The following is a 20,373-nucleotide window of genomic DNA, read 5'->3' as shown; positions in this document are numbered from 1 at the left end:
CCGTTTGCAGTTATTGATGATCCAGTCAGAAGAGCTAACAGGTACATAAGTCTGAGCGCACACACACACACACACACACACACACACACACACACTTTAGCTCATTAATTCAAGCAGTGTGACATTCTTGACATCATAAATCACCCCCCCACCTTATCTCCCCTCCATCTTTGCCTCTTTACCCCCCCAAACGCCATTTCTTCAGGGGTTACGTTAAGTTAGCGCCGCGCGGGCTAAATAGCGCTCTGATGGATGGCGTGTCGCCGGCGGCCCCGGAGATTAGCTCAAGGGCGAATCCCCCTCGCCGCTTCTCCACCCACGCTGGAGATAAGTATGAATGAACCCCATGCAGATCAGCTCCTTCACCTCCACACGGCTAACGTGAAGCTAGCCAAGATGGCCGCCTCCTTCCCGTCTTCCCTCGCCTCCAAATCCCAAGCTTCCTGTTTTCCTGGAGGCGGAGCTTATGTCGTCAAGTTTTTTTGGGGGGGTGACTCCGCCCTCTTCTCCCCTCGTGGGGTTCTGGAGAACCCGCTTGATGATCCAGAGCTGGTCCAGGTCCTTCTCAACTTGGACTTTTCACGTTGTGGTTTTGGATCGTCATGGAAACCGTTCGGGGTCACGTGACATCGCAACTTTTGCTACGCTAACCCCGATGCTAACCTCGGATGGAAAGCAGACAAGGAGATCGGGAGTAGATAAACCACTTTTTGTCTTTTACTTAAGCAAGCTGAGCACAGACCGACTTCTGGGGGGGCCATTGAGAAGAAAAAAAAAAAAAAAACAAAAGACCCGAGAACAAACCGAAAAGTTAGCCGATTGGTCGTTTTTTTTTTTTTTTTTGTCGTTGTCTTTTTTTTTTTTTTTTTTTTTTTTTTTTTACTTCGGCGACTCGAAGTTTCACAACATCAAAACATGGCAGAGAGTGACCGGCATCTACATGAAGAAAGAAAACAAACGAATAAAACCCAGAATCACCCGCGGGGAACCGGAGAGCGTCCGCCGTCCCGCCGCTCGGTTCCCATCATGGAACTAGCGAAAGCGCCGGGGGGGGGGAAAGAAAAATCAAACACGGAAACTGAAATGTGCTTCTTGTTAGCATCGACGCTCCTCGTAAGGCATGAGCTGGTTTCCACCAAAACAGTTCCGTCTTTTATGCTTCTTTTTGCGCCCGGTGAGCTAAAAAGCGGCGTGTGCACGGGGGGGTCCACGCCGGAGCGGTATGTACAGCGCGACATCGGGTTCCGTCAGCTTAGAAAAACAGAAGAAACTCAACACGGACGAGCGTTCGGGGACTCGGGCGGGTTCCTTTTTTGGGGGCGGAGCTTAAAGCGAAGGTACTTACAAGTGTCCGGGGCGGACGGCGGGGGCTAAAAAGAAACATCCAAAGGGGGCGGTGACGGGGATTATCAAACCTTTAAGCATAACATAACATCTGGAACATATATATATTTATATATTATATCCGCTCCTTCCCCTCGTCCCAAAGTAGCCAAAGAAAACAGGGGTTAGAAAAGGGGGCGGGGTTTCTCGTCTCCATGTGGTCCCGAGTCTTTCCTTCAGGTGTCCACCGGTGGGGCGGGTCCAGATAAAAATCCACCCGGTGGCGTGCGACCCGAGCGCCGCGGCGTTTCCCCGCTCCCCGTGCGCTAGCGAGCTAGCTAGCTAGCTGCACAGCTGGGCTAACTCCGGCTCGGGGGCGGCGTTGGGCAGCTTGGAGTGGAACATCTGCAGGGCGTCCTTGATCCGCGCCACCTCGCCGGCCGACAGCTTGAGTCTGTGCCGCAGCAGGCAGGAGAAGAGGTCCAGGGGTTGCGGCGCCGGCGGGGACAACCTGTTGACGCGGTCCCTCATCTCCAGCAGCATGTGGAAGGCGGCGTCCTGCGTCCCCTGGGTGTAGGGGTAGTCCAGCTGCAGGATCAGGTCCTTGATGCCCTCGGGGTCGAAGTGCATGCTGTAGCCGAACACCTTCAGCGTGTTGATCTTCATGTAGCCCAGGTTGGACGCCTGGTCGTCCAGGTCCAGCGGCTCGTAGAAGAGGGTCTCGTTGACCGTCGGGTCGTCGGTGACGATGCGGCTCCGCAGGTATATGTGCACCGTCTCGAAGAAGGACTTCCACTTGCTGCCCAGAGACAGGGTCCAGTTGTAGCACTGCGCGGACGTCACCGCCTCCAGTCGAGTTCTCTCCCAGTCGGGGAAGTCCGGGAGGTTCACCGGCATGAACCAGCTCTCCGAGTGGCTCCCGCCGAAGGGGTTCACGTAGATGGCCGGCACGGGCTCCAGGGTGGAGTTCTTGGTGGAGCATATCTGGAAGGTGATGCCCATCAGCATGTGGATGAGGTTGGACTTGTTCTTGTTGCTCTTGAGCGTCAGCAGCATCCTCTTCCTCCAGGCCGGGTTGAACCAGCTCCCCAGGCGCACGTCGTTGCTGATGTAGATGGCGTGGACCTCGATCCGGCTGTCCAGGCGCTGGAGCAGGTACTTCACCTGGGGGCGGGGCAAAGACAGCGGGTCAGAACTCGGGGAAGGGACTCTATTTCGGGAACAACTTGGAGCTCCGCAAGTTCCCCGCACCTCGGCGTCCGGCATGTCCAGGTCGAAGTTCAGGTAGTGGTCCAGGGACGAGGCGATGCTGGGCCGGCAGGATCCCAGGTGCAGGACGTTGCCGTGGTGACAGGCCCCGCAACGGGTGGCGTTGTCGGCGGCGCAGGCGGCGCAGGAAGCGGGGGCGGTGCCGACCACGCAGGGTACCGCCCCCTGGCAGGAGGGCTGGTCGGAAGGGCAGCTGCACCCTCGCACCTCCTCGGAGAAGGTGCCCAGGGCGCCGTGGTCGCTGCAGTACAGCAGCGACTGAGCCCGGTTCCACCAGAACCCCAACGGCCTGCGAAGGACACGACACCGATCATCACAGATCCCCAGAGAACCCGACCGTTCACCAACTCCCGGCTCGGTCCGCTATGAACCCGCGATGCTTCCTACGCCTTCGGGAAGGCCTTACGGGAATCGTGTTGTGGGAGCAGCTAAACCCCGGTACCACCCGTAAGCCGATATCCCATCTTGTTCTCCCAGCAGAGCCCCGCTCTCTCTTGTCAATCACCGATTCTGGATCGATAACGGAATTGTTTTTTTCTCGTTATAGCGCCGCATCCTGATTGGTTCGGGAGAAACCGAAGATCCTCCAGACCTCTCCGGGCCTGTTCCCCCCCCGGGTCGGCTACAAAACAACTAGTCGATGGCGACAGAGGACGAGCGGCGCCCGTTCGCTCGTCATGTGATCGGCCGAGCAGATGGGAGTTTCTGTCGGTCCGACTAAAAGCAGTCATCGTACAATTCTAGGCGCCCTCGCTTTCAAGATTAGAGCTTCCCGAGTCCAGGTCTGGACGCAAACCAGACCCCGACGGTTCCCGAATCACCAGGTTAGCGAATCAACTCCCTGCACGGAATCACGAGTCCGAGGCCTCCGAGAACTCGCTTCTTGCTAAGTACATTTAGCGAGACGCCCGTTTGCTTGAACGGGTCCACTGATTCGGGTGGGCAAAATCCCCGGAAAGTTAGATGATTCATTTGAACAGGTTCACTGACTCGAATCGGAAACACCGTTGACACGACTGAATCAGATGAGTCGTTCGAAGCGGTCGGCTCCGGCCCTGCTCTCCCTGGACCGACTACAAAACAGCAACAGGTGACGGCGACACGGGACGAGCGCCGCCCGTTAGCTTGTCATCCGCGCTCTGAGTGATGGGCCGGCGGAGGCGGGTGGGCGGCGCAGGAATTAAGACGGAAAAGCGAGAAGCGGGGAAACGTAGCGTCGGCTGGCGGGAACGGCCTGTCAGGGAAATTAAAGTCCTCTGTAAACGAGCCGGCGGCCGTCAGCGCGGGAGACGGCTTGATTGCAGCGTGACACACCTGAACGCCGCTGCAACGTTTCCCGTCTTAAACACGGGAGATGGATTTCATTTTCTTTGGTTGTTTGTTTTTTAAGCGTGAAGGATTGGCTGGTAGTAACACACACACACACACACACCGATGTCTGCACATGCCCAGTATGGCAACCAGAAATGGTTGAACGTTGAACTAGTTAGCTTAGCTCAATGAATGGTAGTCTATGGTATCGGTAGCCTGTTTGCATCGAAAGCTACAACAACGTTTAGCGACGTGGCGGTAAAATAGGTAAACACTACCGGACCCCCTGAAGCTAACACTAATGTTAGCGACTTTTCTGGTGCAGCGATGTCGCACTGGACCCCCTGAAGCTAACGCTAACGTTAGCGACTTTACTGGTGCAGCGATGTCGCACTGGACCCCCTGAAGCTAACGCTAACGATCGCAACTTTTCTGGTGCAGCGATGTTGCACTGGACCCCCTGAAGCTAACGCTAACGTGAGCTACTTTTCTGGTGCAGCGATGTCGCACTGGACCCTCTGAAGCTAACGCTAACATTAGCAACTTTTCTGGTGCAGCGATGTTGCACTGGACCCCCTGAAGCTAACGCTAACGTGAGCGACTTTTCTGGTGCAGCGATGTCGCACTGGACCCCCTGAAGCTAACGCTAACGTTAGCAACTTTTCTGGTGCAGCGATGTCGCACTGGACCCCCTGAAGCTAACGCTAACGTGAGCTACTTTTCTGGTGCAGCGATGTCCGATCCAATTTAAAGAAGAGCTTGTGGGGTTTTAGGGATGAATCGATACAAAAGATGTCGAATAACAACGCGGTGACGCCGAGTTAGCGCAGAATTGGCACAATGGTGAGCGAAGCTAGCGACGCTTGGCTCCGATCTGGCGGCGAGTTCATCCGATCGAAGACGTGGCGGTCGAAAACAGATGGTGTCGATGGAGAAGCTTGTTTTTTTTGGGGATCCTTTTACCGGAAAGGGTTTAATTTGCCGTGCTCACGTCCCTCCTGCTCCACCGAGCATTCACCTACCGGTGGGATTAGCCGCTCCGCTAGGTCCCACCTGGTCCTCATTAGCACCCCTCCCACCAGCCTCCCCCCAATTAGTCTGGTCTTCTTCCGTGGTTGTCTGATCTTTGCACAGTTCGTCCTGGAATGCGCCTGATCCCCGCCGGAGCTCAAGAGCTTCAGTCGTCCGAAACCCGAACGCTTTTCTGTCGGGTCCGTTGCGTTTAGCGGTTCCGCGGCTCTGCGCGCCGAGGATTCCCCCCCCTAATGACGCGTCCACGTAGCGGATAATCCCGCCGGCGAGGACGACTCCCGGCCGAGAGAGGCGGAAATTGGACGGCGGCGTCCGTCTGAGCGTTCTACTGAAAAGTAGAAATCGGGCGGGTCGGTCAACCCTCCGGACCAGGTGAGTGTTTCCATGGCGACCTACGCCGGCCGTGTTTTCCACATCTGCCCGCGGAGAGGTTAAGTAAGCTAGCAGGACGCCGGAAAGGGAGCTTCCTTTTTCTTTCGACAAGTAGTTGAGCAGTCCAAAGATGGCGAAGCACTGCAGGTGGAGGCGGAGGTGAAGTTGGAGGAGGCTGGAGTAGAACTTTGTCCCAATTTCTGACCGCTTTAAACTATTTTATCAAACAGCTGAGTAAAGGATCGTAAATCAAGCTGACAGCCAGTCTCACAAGATGGCCGCCCTGCTTGTGAACTGGTGTGACGACCTTTTACCTGCTACATTCCTGTTAGTTGTGTGGAACGCAACAGCCCGCGATTGTTGACGGGCGGTCCTTTGAGTGGCGGATGCTAAGCTAACGGGGCTACGATGCCTTCGGGAATGGCTGCGGAGTGTTTCATCTAAAACTTTTTGGGAGGGACGCCTCCGAGAACCAAGCCTGATGTAGCCTCTGCCTCTTGCTGTGACAACTGACCTTTGCTAACAGCTAATAGGGCAACCGGAGGGGAACGATTGAGCATAGCTAACAGCTAATCGGGTAACAGATTGGGAATGGTTGACCGAAGCTGACAGCTAATAGGGCAACCCAATGGGAATGATTGAGCATGGCTAACAGCTAATAGGGCTACCCGATGGGAACAATTGAGCTTAGCTAACAGCTAATAGGGTAACAGTGGAATGATTGACTGAAGCTAACAACTCATAGGGCAACCCCATGGAAGTAATTGAGCTTAGCTAACAGCTAATAGGGTGACCCGATGGGAACGATTGACCTCAGCCAATGGCTAATAGGGCAGCGTGATGGGAACGATTGAGCTTAGCTAACAGCTAATAAGGCAACCCGATGGGAACGATTGAGCTTAGCTAACAGCCAATTGGCCTACCCGATGGGAACGATTGACCTCAGATAACAGCTATTAGGACAACCCAATTGGAATGATTGAGCATGGCTAACAGCTAAAAGGGCAACCCGATGGGGAGGATTGAGCTTAGCTAACAGCTAATAGGACACCCCGATGGGACCCTCCCATGGTCCAGCTAGCTATGCTAACAAGACTCAGTCTGATGTTTGACGGCTGAGGACCAACTTGTCCCACCGTCCTGCTCATACCGGATATTCTACCTTACTCCTCCCCGGTATCTTCTCAAACCCCCGAGATGTAGCCTGCACCCCTAAAACCACATCAACCCCACCCCTCGGTGGACTACCTTTCCCGGGGCAGACTGACGTGGGGCTGTTTGGGGCATCTCTTGCTCAAGGTGAACAGTTTCCTCACGATCTTCTGGGCCTTCCCGCGGATCAGGGCGGCGCCGGACTCCAGTTGGCCGTAGCGCTTCTGCAGGGCCGGGTCGGCCGACCAGAACCTGGCGATGGCGGACACATTCAGGAAGCGGTCAGTGGGCAGGCGCTTCAGGAAGCCTTTGAATTCGTCTGCAGGGGAAACAGAAGGGGGGAAGGGGCAGAGTGAGATCTTCGGGAGCATTTCACATGTTCATCCGGCGTTCTGGAGTTCTCCAAACACATTAATCCTCCTCGGCGCCGGCGCCAGCGAGGATATCAGATGAGGAGCCAAGAGATTCTCCGCCTATCATAAGACAAGCTGTTACGTTAAAGTGATTTGCGATTATAGAATGAAATCCACAGCGTCGTTTACAAAAGTGTTCCCTCCAGCGCCGAGCAGATGGGAGTTTCTGTCAGCTCGAGTAAAAGCAGTCGTCTCGCGATCATCTGAATGGAGCTTCCACGAGTCCTGGACTCACAGCAAACCGGACGGTTCCCGAATCAAACAGGATAACGAATCCGAGAACTCGGATCCTTTAAGTATTCGGATTTGCCGCTGCTAAGTACATAAGCGCTAGTTTGTTTGAACCGTTACACTGACTTGGCTGGGCAGACTCAATGAAAACACTCCTGAATCAGATGAGTCGTTTGAACTGGTTCACCGACTCCGATTGGTTTGGCTCACCAAAAACACTACTGAATCAGATGAGTCGTTTGAACCGGTTCACTGACTCGAATCGCTTTGGCTCACCAAAAACATTACTGAATCGGATGAGTTGTTTGAACTTGTTCACCGACTGGAATCGGTTTGGCTCAATGAAAACATTACTGAATCAGATGAGTCGTTTGAACCGGTTCACTGACTCAAATCGGTTTAGCTCACCAAAAACACTACTGAATCAGATGAGTCGTTTGAACCAGTTGATCCCTCAGCGCCGACCCTGCTGTCCCTGTACCAACAACAAAAGTTGGTCCAGGGACTTGAGCTTGATTCAGCATGCTGGAAACAGTACCGAATCAGATGATTCGTTTGAATCGCTTCACTGACTCAAGTTGTTGGACTCACCTGAAAGCCTGCTGAATCAGATGATGCCAACTGCATTGACTCAAGTGAACCAGATCACTTAAGTGATACCATCGCCGGCGCTAACGGGGCGCAGGCTCAGATAGCAGAAGGACCCGCGGCCACGATGACCCAGAAATCAGCAGCAAGACAAAAAAAATCACCAGAAAAATTGACTCAAGTCCTAACAGAATATTAGCTGAGACAAATCAGCAGCTAAAACCGAGCGATGAATCACCGAAAGGTCGGAAAGCGCAGGGATGCCGACGACCCGACTCTCGGGCCGGGCCTCTCCGACTCCAGACAAACGGGAAATCGCCCTTTCATTATCCTGTGGCGCCGCGGCGTGGACTCCAACCCTGGCGACCACCTGGGGCACGACCAGAAGAGCTCAGAATTAACATCATGACTCTGAATTTACAAACATGGCGGCAGCCCAGAAACCACCAGGCTAGAGGTTGTACCCTTCGCGCAACTCAGGCGGGACTCCCCACACTAGCCCGATGCTAAGTAGCCTAGAAAGATACTGAAGACACGGACCGCCATTGGTCTAGGGGTCTCCAGGCGGGGCCTCCTAGCATCGCGCTCAGAACACCCCGAAGCGCTAGATGTCACTGATAACTCTGGTGTTGTCTCAACAGAACATCTAACTTGCTAAGTTAGCAAATGTACTCCAGGTCGGCCAACAAGGGGTTGTATCTGCCCCGGAAGTGGGGGGGGCAGGTGACCTTTGACACGGTTCTGGACTCCCACTGAGTCACGGTATTCGCTAGCGTATGAAGTTTTGTAGCCTGGAACTTTTTACTTCACGATGTAGCGGCTAATAGACCGCGAGCGTCTTGAGAGGGGCTCACCCTTCTGCTCCTCCACCAACTTTCATGTAAATCGGCCATTTTTGGAGTACTTTTTTTCATTATTTGTAGTCCTCAGGCTTTAGTCAATAATGCATCATGTTTGAAAACGCGCCGCTGCGAGTGTTACTGTAACGGCGGCAGCGGCGGCTACATTAGCGCCAAGTGAGCCAGCGTTAGCAGGAGCCCGGAGCTACGTGCTGATCAAACATTGCTCCTCTCACCTCGCCGCTATTCAAACAAAAGTTTCGGTGGCGGATCTCGGAAGCCCGGACGTTCTCCGGGAGCTTAAACTACGCACACAAGTGCTAGCGCGTGCGCGTGTGTGTAGAATCAACGTAATAGGGCTGAGCGGCGCCGAGGTAATTACGCCGAGAGTAACGGCGGCGCAGAAGAGACGGCTTCGCACCGCTGCTAATTGAACTGCTAATATCAACCGGTGGGCAAATATTATGCCGGCGTGGAGCCCGCTGGGAAACATGGACTCATTATTTCTTCTCCCAGAGTCAAGGAAGTGAGACCTTCTTGGATGCCAATCCCCCCCCGTCCCGCTAACGTTGGCGAGGAGAAGACGAAAATCTGACCTCCGCTCGGCACGACTGACGGGACGGCGGCCCATGACGGCGCCGGCCATCCCCTCGATGGCAGCCGTCTCCTCGTTATTCTCCTCATCCTCCATCCCGCAGAGCCGTCGCAAAAATGTTGGCCTTGCTCTTTTAGCTACTTTTTTGATTACGTCTTCAGGCCTTTTGTTTCAGCGCTAAAACATTAGCGGCGAGGCTAACTGCAGCGACGTGCTACCGCCTGGGAAAGAAAGACAACCAGCAGCCGTGCTTGTGTGTGGAGGTTAGCGAGCGGGTGTTAGCTGCGTTTGCGCTAGCTGTTTGCTTTTTTGTGCTGTTTCCAAGGCAGCGGCTACACGGCTAATAGCACAGCTAATAGCCCGGCTAGTAGCACGGCTAGCAGCGGGCGAAACAGGCTAAGTCCAAACTGTGTGGGTGTGTTTGCATGTTTGGTGTGTTGTGTATGTGGCTGTGAATGTCAAGTGTGTATGCTTTTGAGATATATGTGTGTGTGTGTGTGTGTGTGTGTGTTTGTTGAGAGCATTTGCTTTGATTATCTGATGTGTGTGTGTGTTGTTATTTTGAGTGTTAGTGTGTGTGACAGAATATGCTCCTACGTGTGAGAGTGTGTGTTTTGATTGTCTCAGTCTTGAGTGTGTGTTCATGTTGAGTACTTGTGTGTGCGTATTGTGTATGTGTGTAAATGTATGTGCCTGTTGTGTGTGTGTGTGTGTGTGTTTTGATTGTCCGATGAGTGTGTTTGTGCATGCGGATTGTTTATGCCTGTGTGTTATGTAAGCATGTGTGTGTGTATTGAGTGTACTTATTTTGATTTTCTGATATGTGTGTGTGTGTGTGTGTGTGTGTGCGTTCCATTTGTATGCTTGTGGGTGTGTGCATGCTGAGTGTGTGCGTATGCTTCTGTGTATTGAGCATGTGTGTGTGTGTATGCTTGTGTGTTATATCTCTGTTGTGTTTAGTATGTTGTGTGTCTGAATGTTGAGTGTATATTTGGGGCACCAAGCTAGTGCTAACATGTGCAGCTAGCGTCAGCTAGCCTCACTACGGTTATAATCCTTCTGCGGTGTGCAGATGTTAGCAAGTGTGCATTAGCCACATTAGCATCCCAACGGTGACCAATATGGCCAAACGTTCTGCGGCCATTTGTAATCACGGTTTCAAGCGTTAGATGTATCTTGAAGGAAGCTAACACATGCTAACACATGCTAGCCAAGATGCCTTCCAGTCACTGTCTTGTGCCTTGCGAGGGTCACGGCGACCCCGATAAAACCCCGCCGGCAGTTAAGCGGCACAAACGAGGTGCAAAACGGTTTCAAGCCTCGCATTTCCGCGGGGGAAACGACGGCGCCGTTTGTAAAATGAGCTCCAGTCGTTATGATTCCGGAGGCTGACGGATGGGATCCATTCCAGGTAATTGACCCGGGGCCGAGTGTTGATGCTAAATCGGCGCCACCGAACTGTGACGGCGTAGTTGCTGGAGGATGCACTCTTTGTGACCCGGCTGTTGCTAGCGGTAACTGATCCTCTGTCAATCAACTGGTCAGACGCTAAATACGGCATTAGCGGAGGAAGCGGCGGGGCGAACAGGTTCTTCCCTGAGATTAGCCAATGAGTAACCTAGCGCTGGGGGTGTTGCTGTGTGCATCCTATGGCAACCCTTACATTCTCAGTAGCTGCTGTTAGCTTGAACATGATCGGGTACCTCGATGTTGGGGAACGCGCAGTGTTTAGTGGTGATGCTAAATCTGTGCTACCGAACTGCGACCATATAGTTGTCGGGGTATGCACTTTTTGTGACTCGGTTGTTGCTAGCGGCGACTGATCCTCCATCGATCAACTGGTGGGATGCTAAACACGCCGTTAGCGGAGGAAGTGGCGGCTAAACAGGTTCTTCCCTATGATTGGCCAATGAGTGACCTAGCAACCCTTTTATTCTTAGATGGTGTTAGCTTGAACATGATTGGGTACCTCAATGTTGGGGAACGCGCAATGTTTAGAGGTGATGCTAAATCTGTGCTACCGAACTGCGATGGTGCAGTTGTCGGATGCACTTTTTGTGACTCTGTTGTTGCTAGCAGCGATTGATCCGCTATCCATCAACTGGTGGGATGCTAAACACGCCGTTAGCGGAGGAAGTGGCGGCTAAACAGGTTCTTCCCTACGATTGGCCAATGAGTGACCTAGCAACCCTTTTATTCTTAGATGGTGTTAGCTTGAACATGATCGGGTAGCTAGATGTTGGGGAACGCGCAATGCTCAAAGTTCACTCGGTGATAAACTAATTCGTGCTGAAACTTCTGACTTTTCTCCACCTCCATCCGCCCCCCCCACGCCACCAGAGGAGGGGGGGAACTCCTCCCATCATCTCATAGCCGTTAGCGTAGCCTTCACGCCGCCGGGATTCATACCCCTCGCCGTTCCTGACATTTATTGCAAACAGTTTGACTCCATCAGGTGAAAATGGGCCGGCTCACGGGCGAGCGTATGATTGATGACATCACGCCATGATGGACGCCCCCCCGCCTGCCGCCACGCCGAGAACTCCGGTCTCGATTTACCGCCGAACACGACTCGGGGCGAAAAAAAAAAAAAGCCTTTTTTTTTTTCTATTATGTCGTTTTGTTTTGGTTTTGAAATGCGATGAAATGTTGCCGCCAGATTAAGCCCTCGCCTGATCAGCCAAACATGGCCGCCGGCGGACCTCTTCATCACCTTGGCAGAAACACTGACTTTCAGAGGCAGGGAAAATAGCGAACGGTCGGAGAAAAAAAGAAAAACAGAAAGAGCCGGGCCGAGGAGACGGATGCCGGGAGTGAAACCGAACCAGCTGGCTCCGGTTCTAGCACCGCGTTAGCGCCGCCGTCGCTAATGCCATTTGATTTAGGTGTTTAAGTGGCGGGCGCTCGCTGCGCCTCGGCGTGCTAACACGGGTTTCTGTGGCGCCTCTGTTTCATCCAAGGCCACGCTTTAGCTAGTTTTTCCTTTTAGCTTCATGCTAATTCTTCTAGATTTCCGATTAGCTTTTACAGTTGATCATTTCCCGCTTTTTTCTGTTTTTTTTTTTTTTGCATTACTTCAGGTCTTTTCATTTTCAACACCGGACCGGGTTCTTCACAGCGTCGCCTAAATAATGGTCTGGAACCAAAATATTGGGAAACGAAAAGTTCTATCGGAAAAAGTGAAAACGTATCGATCCTTTCTCGACCCCGCCAAAATAAAGGATTAGCTTCTCGTCAGTGCCGATGACCAGTTTGTGTTCCAGAACGTCTCCTTTCTCCTACAGGATGGAACAGTCCTACCATCTCGCCTGCTAGCGGTTAGCAGCCTGTTAGCAGCCCGTTAGCAGCCCGTTTGTCCAACTATGGCCTGTTTTGATTTCTTCGGGAAGTTGTCCAATCCTAAACTGGTTCGACGCAATATCTTGAATTAACGTCTTAGCATTAGCATTAGCTTCTGATTAATATATTATATATAAAAAAAACAAATTATAAATATACTACAGATGTTATATCAATATCAATAAATGAAATAAATATATCATATAATATAAATAAATATAAAATAAATGTATTAAAAAAAGAACAATTCCTGACGTCCTAAACGTCGTGTTTGTTTGTCGTAATTACAGCTGCGGTTCGTCGTGGCCGATGAACGGAGGTGAAGATGAGGAGGACTTCATCCCACAGGTGGAGATGCAGTCAGAAGTTCTCAGATAATCCGGCGAAGCTAATTTGGCTAATATTTCTTTTTTTTGAGAAACCCGAAAACCAGACCCTGCTTAGTCCTCTGGAACCCAGAGCTTCCAGATCTTCTGTTTCAGAAGATCAGCTGGGAAGGTTCTGGAGGTTCCTCAGAAGTTTTTCAAACTGCATCTCAGGTTACGACGTCTTCACAATGTTTTTTCTTTTTGTACATCAAACAAACGTTTTCCGACGTCCGACCGCTCAAAGGTCGATATCCAGGTCCGTTGGGGTTCCCTCTGGAGATGGAGGGGCAGCTTCTTCCATCCTTCCTGGTCCAGGAGGAGCCTCAGGCCGGAGCAAACATCTGGTTGGTATTCCACGAGGTGCTAGCGTGTACTAGCGTGTGCTAGCTGGTGCTAGCGTGTACTAGCGTGTGCTAGCTGGTGCTAGCGTGTGCTAGCTAGCTTCCAGAGGATCTAGTTTCTGTGATTCCACCTTTTCTCCACCATGCAGGTCACCATGTTCCAGGTGTGTGTGTGTGTGTGTGTGTTTTGGTGTGTTGACTGTATGTGATTTAATTGTTTGATATAAGGTGTGAGTGTGTGTGTGTATGTTTGCATGTTGAGTGTGTATGCTTTTGAGTTATGTGTGTATGTGCTTGTATCTTGAGTGTTTTTAGTGTTTAGTCTGAGTGTGGTGTGTGTGTGTGTGTGTGTGTGTGTGTGTGTAGTGTAATAGTCGTGCTTATCTGATGAGTGTGTGGTCATGATTGCAAGTGTGTGTGTATGTGAGTGTTGATTGCAAGTAAATGTGTGTGTGTTAGTTGTATGTGTTTGGTTTACCTGATGTGTTTGTTGTGTGGTACGATTTGTGTGTGTGTGTGTGTGTGTGTGTGTGTGTGTGTGTGTGTGTGTGTGTGTGTGTCAGATTGCTGCTGCACTGCATGCTGGGAAGCAACCCGGCCATGAAAGTGAAAGTGAAAGTGAAAGTGCCTTCAGTCTTCAGCATCTCCTGTGACGTCGACGGAAACATCCCGCAGCCTCGTCCAAGCCCCGCCCCCTGCCGCCGCCGCCGCCAGCAGCGCCACCTGGCAACGCCGCCTGGCAACGCCAACTTCCTGTTTCCTCCGAAGGAGCCAAACAGGAAGTCCCCTGCCGGCGGGGGAACATCTCAGCGCTCACGCCGGAAACAACTAGAAGCGACAAAACGGCGGGGAGAAGCGTCCGGATGTGGAAACCTCCCGGGCAGGAAGTCCCGCCTCCTCCTCCTTCACTGTTTTCTCCAGCAGAAGTAAATCACTGTGTTTTCCTGGAAATCATCCTCTCTTTTCTCACTATGAGATCTTCTCCGTCCAGGCGATGGATCCAGCAGTGATTACCTCCCTCCCCCGCCAGCTGGAGCTTCCATCCCCCCTCCTGTTCCACTTCCAGCCGGCCGCAGATTTATTTATCCGGCACATCGGGAACACACACAAGGTGCTTATTACAGGTATAAAAACACACACTCGCACACACACACACACACACCTCCAACCGCGGTAAAACAGAGGAAGCAAAGTTTGGATTTGAAGAAGGGTTTTAACCGGTAAACTCTCTTGTGGAAATCTTCTTGTCGTGGCAACTGGGCTTGAATTTCTGAGACGCTTCTTCACTTCCGATGACCTGAGAGCAACAGAAGAGCACCTCAGTGGGATCAGCAGAACATCTTCTCCACCTCGCTTCTGCAGATCGGCTCCGCAACAAGCCACCCTGATCTAGAGCCGCCTGAAAACCCGGCGGTACGATTTGGAAACTCATAAGAAGTGGAGAAGATTTCAACAATCGCCAAAACCTGGACGACTGAGAACCTCCAGACTCTTCATATATCCGTAAAGACGGTATCTGTGTGTTCCCTTGGACCTCCACAAAGGTCTGGTCACCTTCTCTGACTTCCTGTTTTGGCATCAACCCTGTTGAGGTCTTTGGCATCACCGCGGGTCAAAAACCAGGGGACCCGCGATGTACCCTTGCGGGACGCCAACGCACTTGCGGTGCCGTAAATTTCGTACTTCAAGGAGGAGCCGCGTGGCGTGGAAGGCACTTCGGAGTTGGGGAATGGAGCAAGAAGGTCTTCAGCGATTGTCTCTTGACACGTGGAGGTGATCCGAAGAACGCTAGCGATTCTGAGTTGGCTTGGATCTGCGCCTTGGGTTGTCCACTCCGGCTGTCCCAACATGTCCTCCCGCTGAGGACCAGTCCACTGCCCGGGGACTGTTTGAGTTTTGTTGTCTGGAGGAACCTCTTGGGTCTGGAGGACAGCGAAGCTTTCCAGGTGCTGACTGGACACTCGAGGCCTGATTTACGGCCTCGTGAATCAGCGGGTTTTACTGCCCGAGAGCTTCTACAAACCGAGGCTACCGACAGCGCCCGCTGATTGACCAGTAGCTGACTCTGGTGTTCTCCAAATATAGCGGTTGTAGAACGAATCCTGCTGTCGCGCTGGATTCGTCAACTACCTTTGTCTCCTTTAGGGTCTCCACAGCGAATCATATGTCCAAACCGGCTCGCTGTGACTTTATCTCCAGAACGTCCCTCCTGTGGACTCCTTCCAGATGGTATCGACTTTAAGATAGGTTGTGAGAACATTGAGGTGGTACTTCGTCTTGGTCGAACCCCGACCCCTTCCTGCCCGACCCTTTGTCCAAAAGGCCACAGCCGGACCTCCTTATCTCAAGACGTCTATGGAAATGAGAGCAGGGATGAAGAGATAAAGCTAAATCCGCCCCGGCCGAGACACGGCCCCCTTCTCGCCAGCTTCTCCGGTCCAAGTTTGAATATTAACCACGATCTGGCGCGAGGAGTCTGGAGCATACCGAAGCCGACGGCGAAAACTTTCCAGCGGGCGGCGCGGTGACCCTTACACTTGGAGTGATGAGTTGGGAGAGTTCCGGCTGCCGAGGTCCACCCGCCCACCGCCGGAACTTTGACCCCTTTGGCTCGGAGCCCGGGAAAGTCGGCGGGAAGCCGGGAAGCCGCGGCGGCGATCAGAACGCGTTTGTTTTCGGAACAACATTAGACCGCTTTCAAACCGAAGCTCCTCCGGAGGTCGGGGTTTAAGTGAATCCGCAGTGCAGTCGGGCATACCGTTATCACCGCACTTGTGTGATTTATGCAGAGCGTGGAGACGTACCGCTTCTTTGTTCCTCTACTTTCAAGGTGTCCTGATGGCACCTGAACCCCCCCGCGGTCTCATGAATGGAATATCCCGGGTGATTGTTGTCCTGGAAGCTTCATTATAATTTTATTGTATCGTAAAAACTCTGGGTGGCTATGGAGATAAAGGTTTTCTCTCAGCAGAAAGTCAAAGGAGTCTTTTTCCCCTCGTGAATGAATGAATGAACGAATGAACAACTACCTTTGAAGTGCTCCTTTGATCTTTTCTAACCAATAGATTGTCGGCTGTCTTTTTTCCTCTTAATTAACTTCCTGTTATCGACTCGGGTTCAGTGTGATGTTTTTAGCCAAAGTAGCCGCTAGCCTAGCCATGGCCTAGCATGAGAGTGGATGGGTATTCTTTTTTTTTTTTTGCACAGATCATAAATATGACATGAACCATCACACACACATGCACACACACACACACACACACACACACACACTGCTCAGCTACACACAGGCCGTTAGCATGTCAAACACTGAGATTGCAAGTACGATCCAATGTAGCCCAATGTAGCTAACAGAGGTAATAGTTTATAACCCCCGCCACATATAAACAGACACACACACACACACATACACGCACACACACATACACACTTGTAAGCTACACACACTCTGTTAGCATGTCAAGACTGAGATTGCAGGTATGATCCAATGTAGCAAACGGAGATAGCGGTTTATAACCCTTCCCCCGCTACACACACACACACACACACACACACACACACACACACACACACACACACACACACACACACATGTAAGCTACACACACACTCCGCTAGCATGTCAAAGACTGAGAGAAGTAGGATCCAATGTAGCGAACCAAGGTAGCGGTAGCAGTATAAGCCTGCCCACCACACACACACAAACACACACACAAACACAAACACACACACACACAGATGCAAACACACACAAACACACACACACACGCACACACACACCTGTAAGCTACACACACACTCTGCTAGCATGCCAAAGACCGAAGGGAAGGACCAAGATTGCAAGTATGAAAGTACGATCCAATGTAGCAAACCGAGGTAGCACCTTATAACCTCCCCCTGCCACACACACACACACACACACACACACACACACACACACACACACACACACACTCTAACCCCCTAGCCATGTTACTTTAAAAGACAGTTCCCTGAACTTTTTAAGTCTATTTGTGCATCTCTGGTCGCACCTCTAGCTGGCCTGGTTTTATTACCCCGCCCCTTCCTGCCCCCCCCCTCCTGCCCCCCCCCTCCTGCCCCCCCGCATGTGAAACTGCGTCACCCGACGATGTTTAGACAGTAATTTAGCTCGCCGAAGTGCTGAAAGACGCCGTCGTGTTCACAGGGGAGAAACGTATTCATGAAACTCCCTGTCAATTAAGTCCCCGGCTCCAGATGGCACTAATTAATGGGATTACAGGATGTGGTCTTTGACAGACATCGGTGTTCCACGTCGCGACTCCAGAAGAAGATGAGTCATTAGCGAGCGGCTGAAGGTGACACGGCGCCGGGCGAGTCAAAAGTTCCTCGCCGAGGCTCGAATATCCGCCGCGAAGGAGCGTCTTTGAACGGCGGAAGCGTCGGGATGGTAAACCCCATCGAGTCTCTGGGCTTTTATCGGGAATCAAAGGCGCGGATGTGAACGCGCGCCGCGCTAATTGGGCCCTTCTTCTGAAATGGCGCCGGCTCGCGCCAACGCTAACAAAACCGTCCCGATCCAGACGAGATCAGAGCGGGTTTGATTTCCCGTCCCTTGGTGGTTTGGCGACGTGGCTGAAGCTCCTCGGGCCTCCTGGTTGGTCACTTCTCAGGTCTTGTCGAGGGAACTGGACTTAAAGGAGAAGAAGTCTTCTGACGACTGTACGGCTCCAGAACGAGCTTCTTCCGCCATCTTTAGCTCGGCGCGGGTTGACACAAGCATTTGCAACCTGCGCCTTGAGCTCCACACTGAAGACCAGTGAAGAAGAAGACCACATGGACGAGGTGGAGGTCGAACCTTCGATAACTGCGGCCCATCGGGTGGTTGAAGTGTTTTTATCTTCTCCCTGCACCGCTTCACAGTGTGTGCAACCCCATTAGCCGTTAGCTAACTCCGCATGTTCCTCTGGAGATCTCTCTGAGGTGGAGCAGGCCAGAAGATCCCAGACCTCTCCGTCACCCCAAGACAACATCTGAGCGGCGCGAGAAGCTAAGACGGTTGAAGGAGCTGAGGTCCACGGTTCCCGGCTCCTCCTGGACCCAAGAGACAACCTCGTTCTTGGAACTCCAGGAGGCTACAGAGAACAAGGCTGCTCATCCACGTGGGTGAAGATCTGAAGTTCTCATGGCTGGAGCTTCAAGACTTTCAAAATGAAAGATCTGATAAACGGCCGTTCAGCTCCTCCCGCGTCGATTTCCTTTTTCTCCGTTTGCTTTTTTAAGCTAATTAGCCGCGGCTGATAAACAGTGGAGCATCTGGCTGATGAGGAGGCAACTCTCACATGCCTGGAGGATCAAGACCAACCTCGGTATGGTTGCTCCATCCGGGGTTCTTCTGATTGTGGCCTGACGGCGGTGAGAAAAGAGAACGATGGCTTCCTATTCCTCTTGAAGTTCTTCTGGAACATCTTCATCAGGTTCCAGCTTCTGAACCGCTGGTTGCCTGAGTTCTCTCCATGTTCTCCTCTTCTTGAAGGACGGCCCAAGAACATTCCGGGCTCTACCGGGTCAACTAGGTTCTTCCTGGGTCCAGTCTCCAGGTTCTCCTGCTTGGGTTCCCTCCAGGTTCTCCATCTTCCTCCCAGTCCAAAAACAGTCAGCAGGTCCACTGAAGAAGGTGAAAGGTCAATATATGTGACCCTGTGATTGACAGGTGACCCTGTGATTGACAGGTGACCCTTTCAGCTCAAACCCCTGCTTTCACCAAATGTCCTCCATGACCTCCTTTCCTTTCTCCAAGTCTGAGAACATCAGGTTTGTTTTGATGGAACATCTCCTCCTCGCTCCTCCTGGCATCGCCGCCGCCGCCGCATCCAGCAATTAGCCTGAGCCGCCACCCAAAATGAGACGAACAAACCCCGCCTTCCCTCGTCGCTCTGATGAACGCACTTCTTCTTCTTCTTCTTCTTCTCACAGCACCCAAAAAAAAAAAAGAAAAAGGGAAACAGCGGGCGTCCAATCAAAACATCCTTTATTTTGGTCCTCGTGTGATCTTTTCAGGGGAAGCTTCTCCAAGACTGTTTGTAGGCGGTAGCTGAAGATCACACACTTCCTGTTAGCTTCCATCTCTGCGCTGAGGAAGAGGAGAAGGCGAACATCTACGACGAGATCCGTCTACTTCCTGGATGGCTGAAGAATGGACCGCTCCATTATTGGACCGATCCATTCAGGCTTCCAGTCATTCATTCATTCATAATCTACGGTTCTCATCCCTAAAGGGGGCGGAGCCAATCCTGGTACACTGAGGAACGTCAACAAGATCCTGCTTCTGTCATTGATCCTCTTACAGTGTTCAGCAGCATCTTATTACATATTATTGATAACATTTTATTAATATTCATGATTGTCATGTTATTACAGTGTAATAACAGCTTATTACACTGTAATAACCATTATTCCAATGTAATAACACATTATTCCAGTGTAATAACATCTTATTAAGGTGTTATAACAGCCTTTTTAGCGCTATCACAGCTTATTACAGTGTTATGACAACTTCTTTGCACAAGCGTATTTTTATATATTCTTTTAATTTCTATATTTTCTCATACTTTTGTAATATTTATTACTTAACTACCTTTATTACTCTGTCCACTGGCTGCTGTGTAAATTAAAATTTCCATATCGTGGCACAATCAGATTTTATTTTATTTTTATTATAAATTATATCATAGTATTATTATCTACAGTCTATTATTGCGTTATAATGTCTTATTCCAGTGTTATAACGGCTTTTTACACAATTTCCATCTCCATGTTTTATATCTATCTACATGCTTTTTGTTGTTTTTGCTAAATGTTTTAGCTAACCCGCTACTAGCAAGCTAGCATCACGCGGAACAGGAAGTGGCGCCCGTTTTTTGACAAATGGCGGCGCAGTCTCAGCGGGGGGGCGGGCACAAACCTGTCGCAATTATTTCCTGCATCTCCTCCAAGTTAAAAAGAAGTCGATTCCCCCCCCACACACACACACACACACACACACACACACACACACACACACACACGGGGTCTCCTGCCGAGGCGTCATTACATCACACACCTGAGTCTCGCTCGGCGTGATGAATCGTGCCGATAAAAGCCGCTGCGTCTCGGCGGAGAAAATCAATTTAAACGCCAGCTCGGCCGCACACCTGACTTCACCTCCACAACACACACACA

At 51.5% G+C, this 20,373-nt stretch overlaps 1 protein-coding gene across 1 annotated transcript in view; it reads right to left on the bottom strand.

Annotated features, from left to right (window-relative positions):
* Positions 1-695: 695 nt before the first annotated feature.
* The window catches only part of brinp2 (bone morphogenetic protein/retinoic acid inducible neural-specific 2), a 72,583-nt gene continuing 52,905 nt past the window's right edge, over positions 696-20,373 (bottom strand). The window contains exons 7-9 of the mRNA XM_086172395.1: positions 6,556-6,778; positions 2,575-2,881; positions 696-2,487 (exon numbers count right to left, since the gene is read on the bottom strand). Coding sequence (XP_086028521.1) covers positions 1,666-2,487; positions 2,575-2,881; positions 6,556-6,778 — 1,352 coding nt within the window. The 3' untranslated portion in view covers positions 696-1,665. The remainder of the gene's footprint in view (positions 2,488-2,574; positions 2,882-6,555; positions 6,779-20,373) is intronic.

Source organism: Fistularia commersonii, chromosome 25 (genome assembly GCF_037954325.1).
Source record: "Fistularia commersonii isolate RoL2024-O1a breed Wild chromosome 25, RoL_Fcom_v1.0, whole genome shotgun sequence".
NCBI lineage: Eukaryota > Metazoa > Chordata > Actinopteri > Syngnathiformes > Fistulariidae > Fistularia > Fistularia commersonii.
This window is presented reverse-complemented; position numbering and strand designations above follow the sequence as displayed.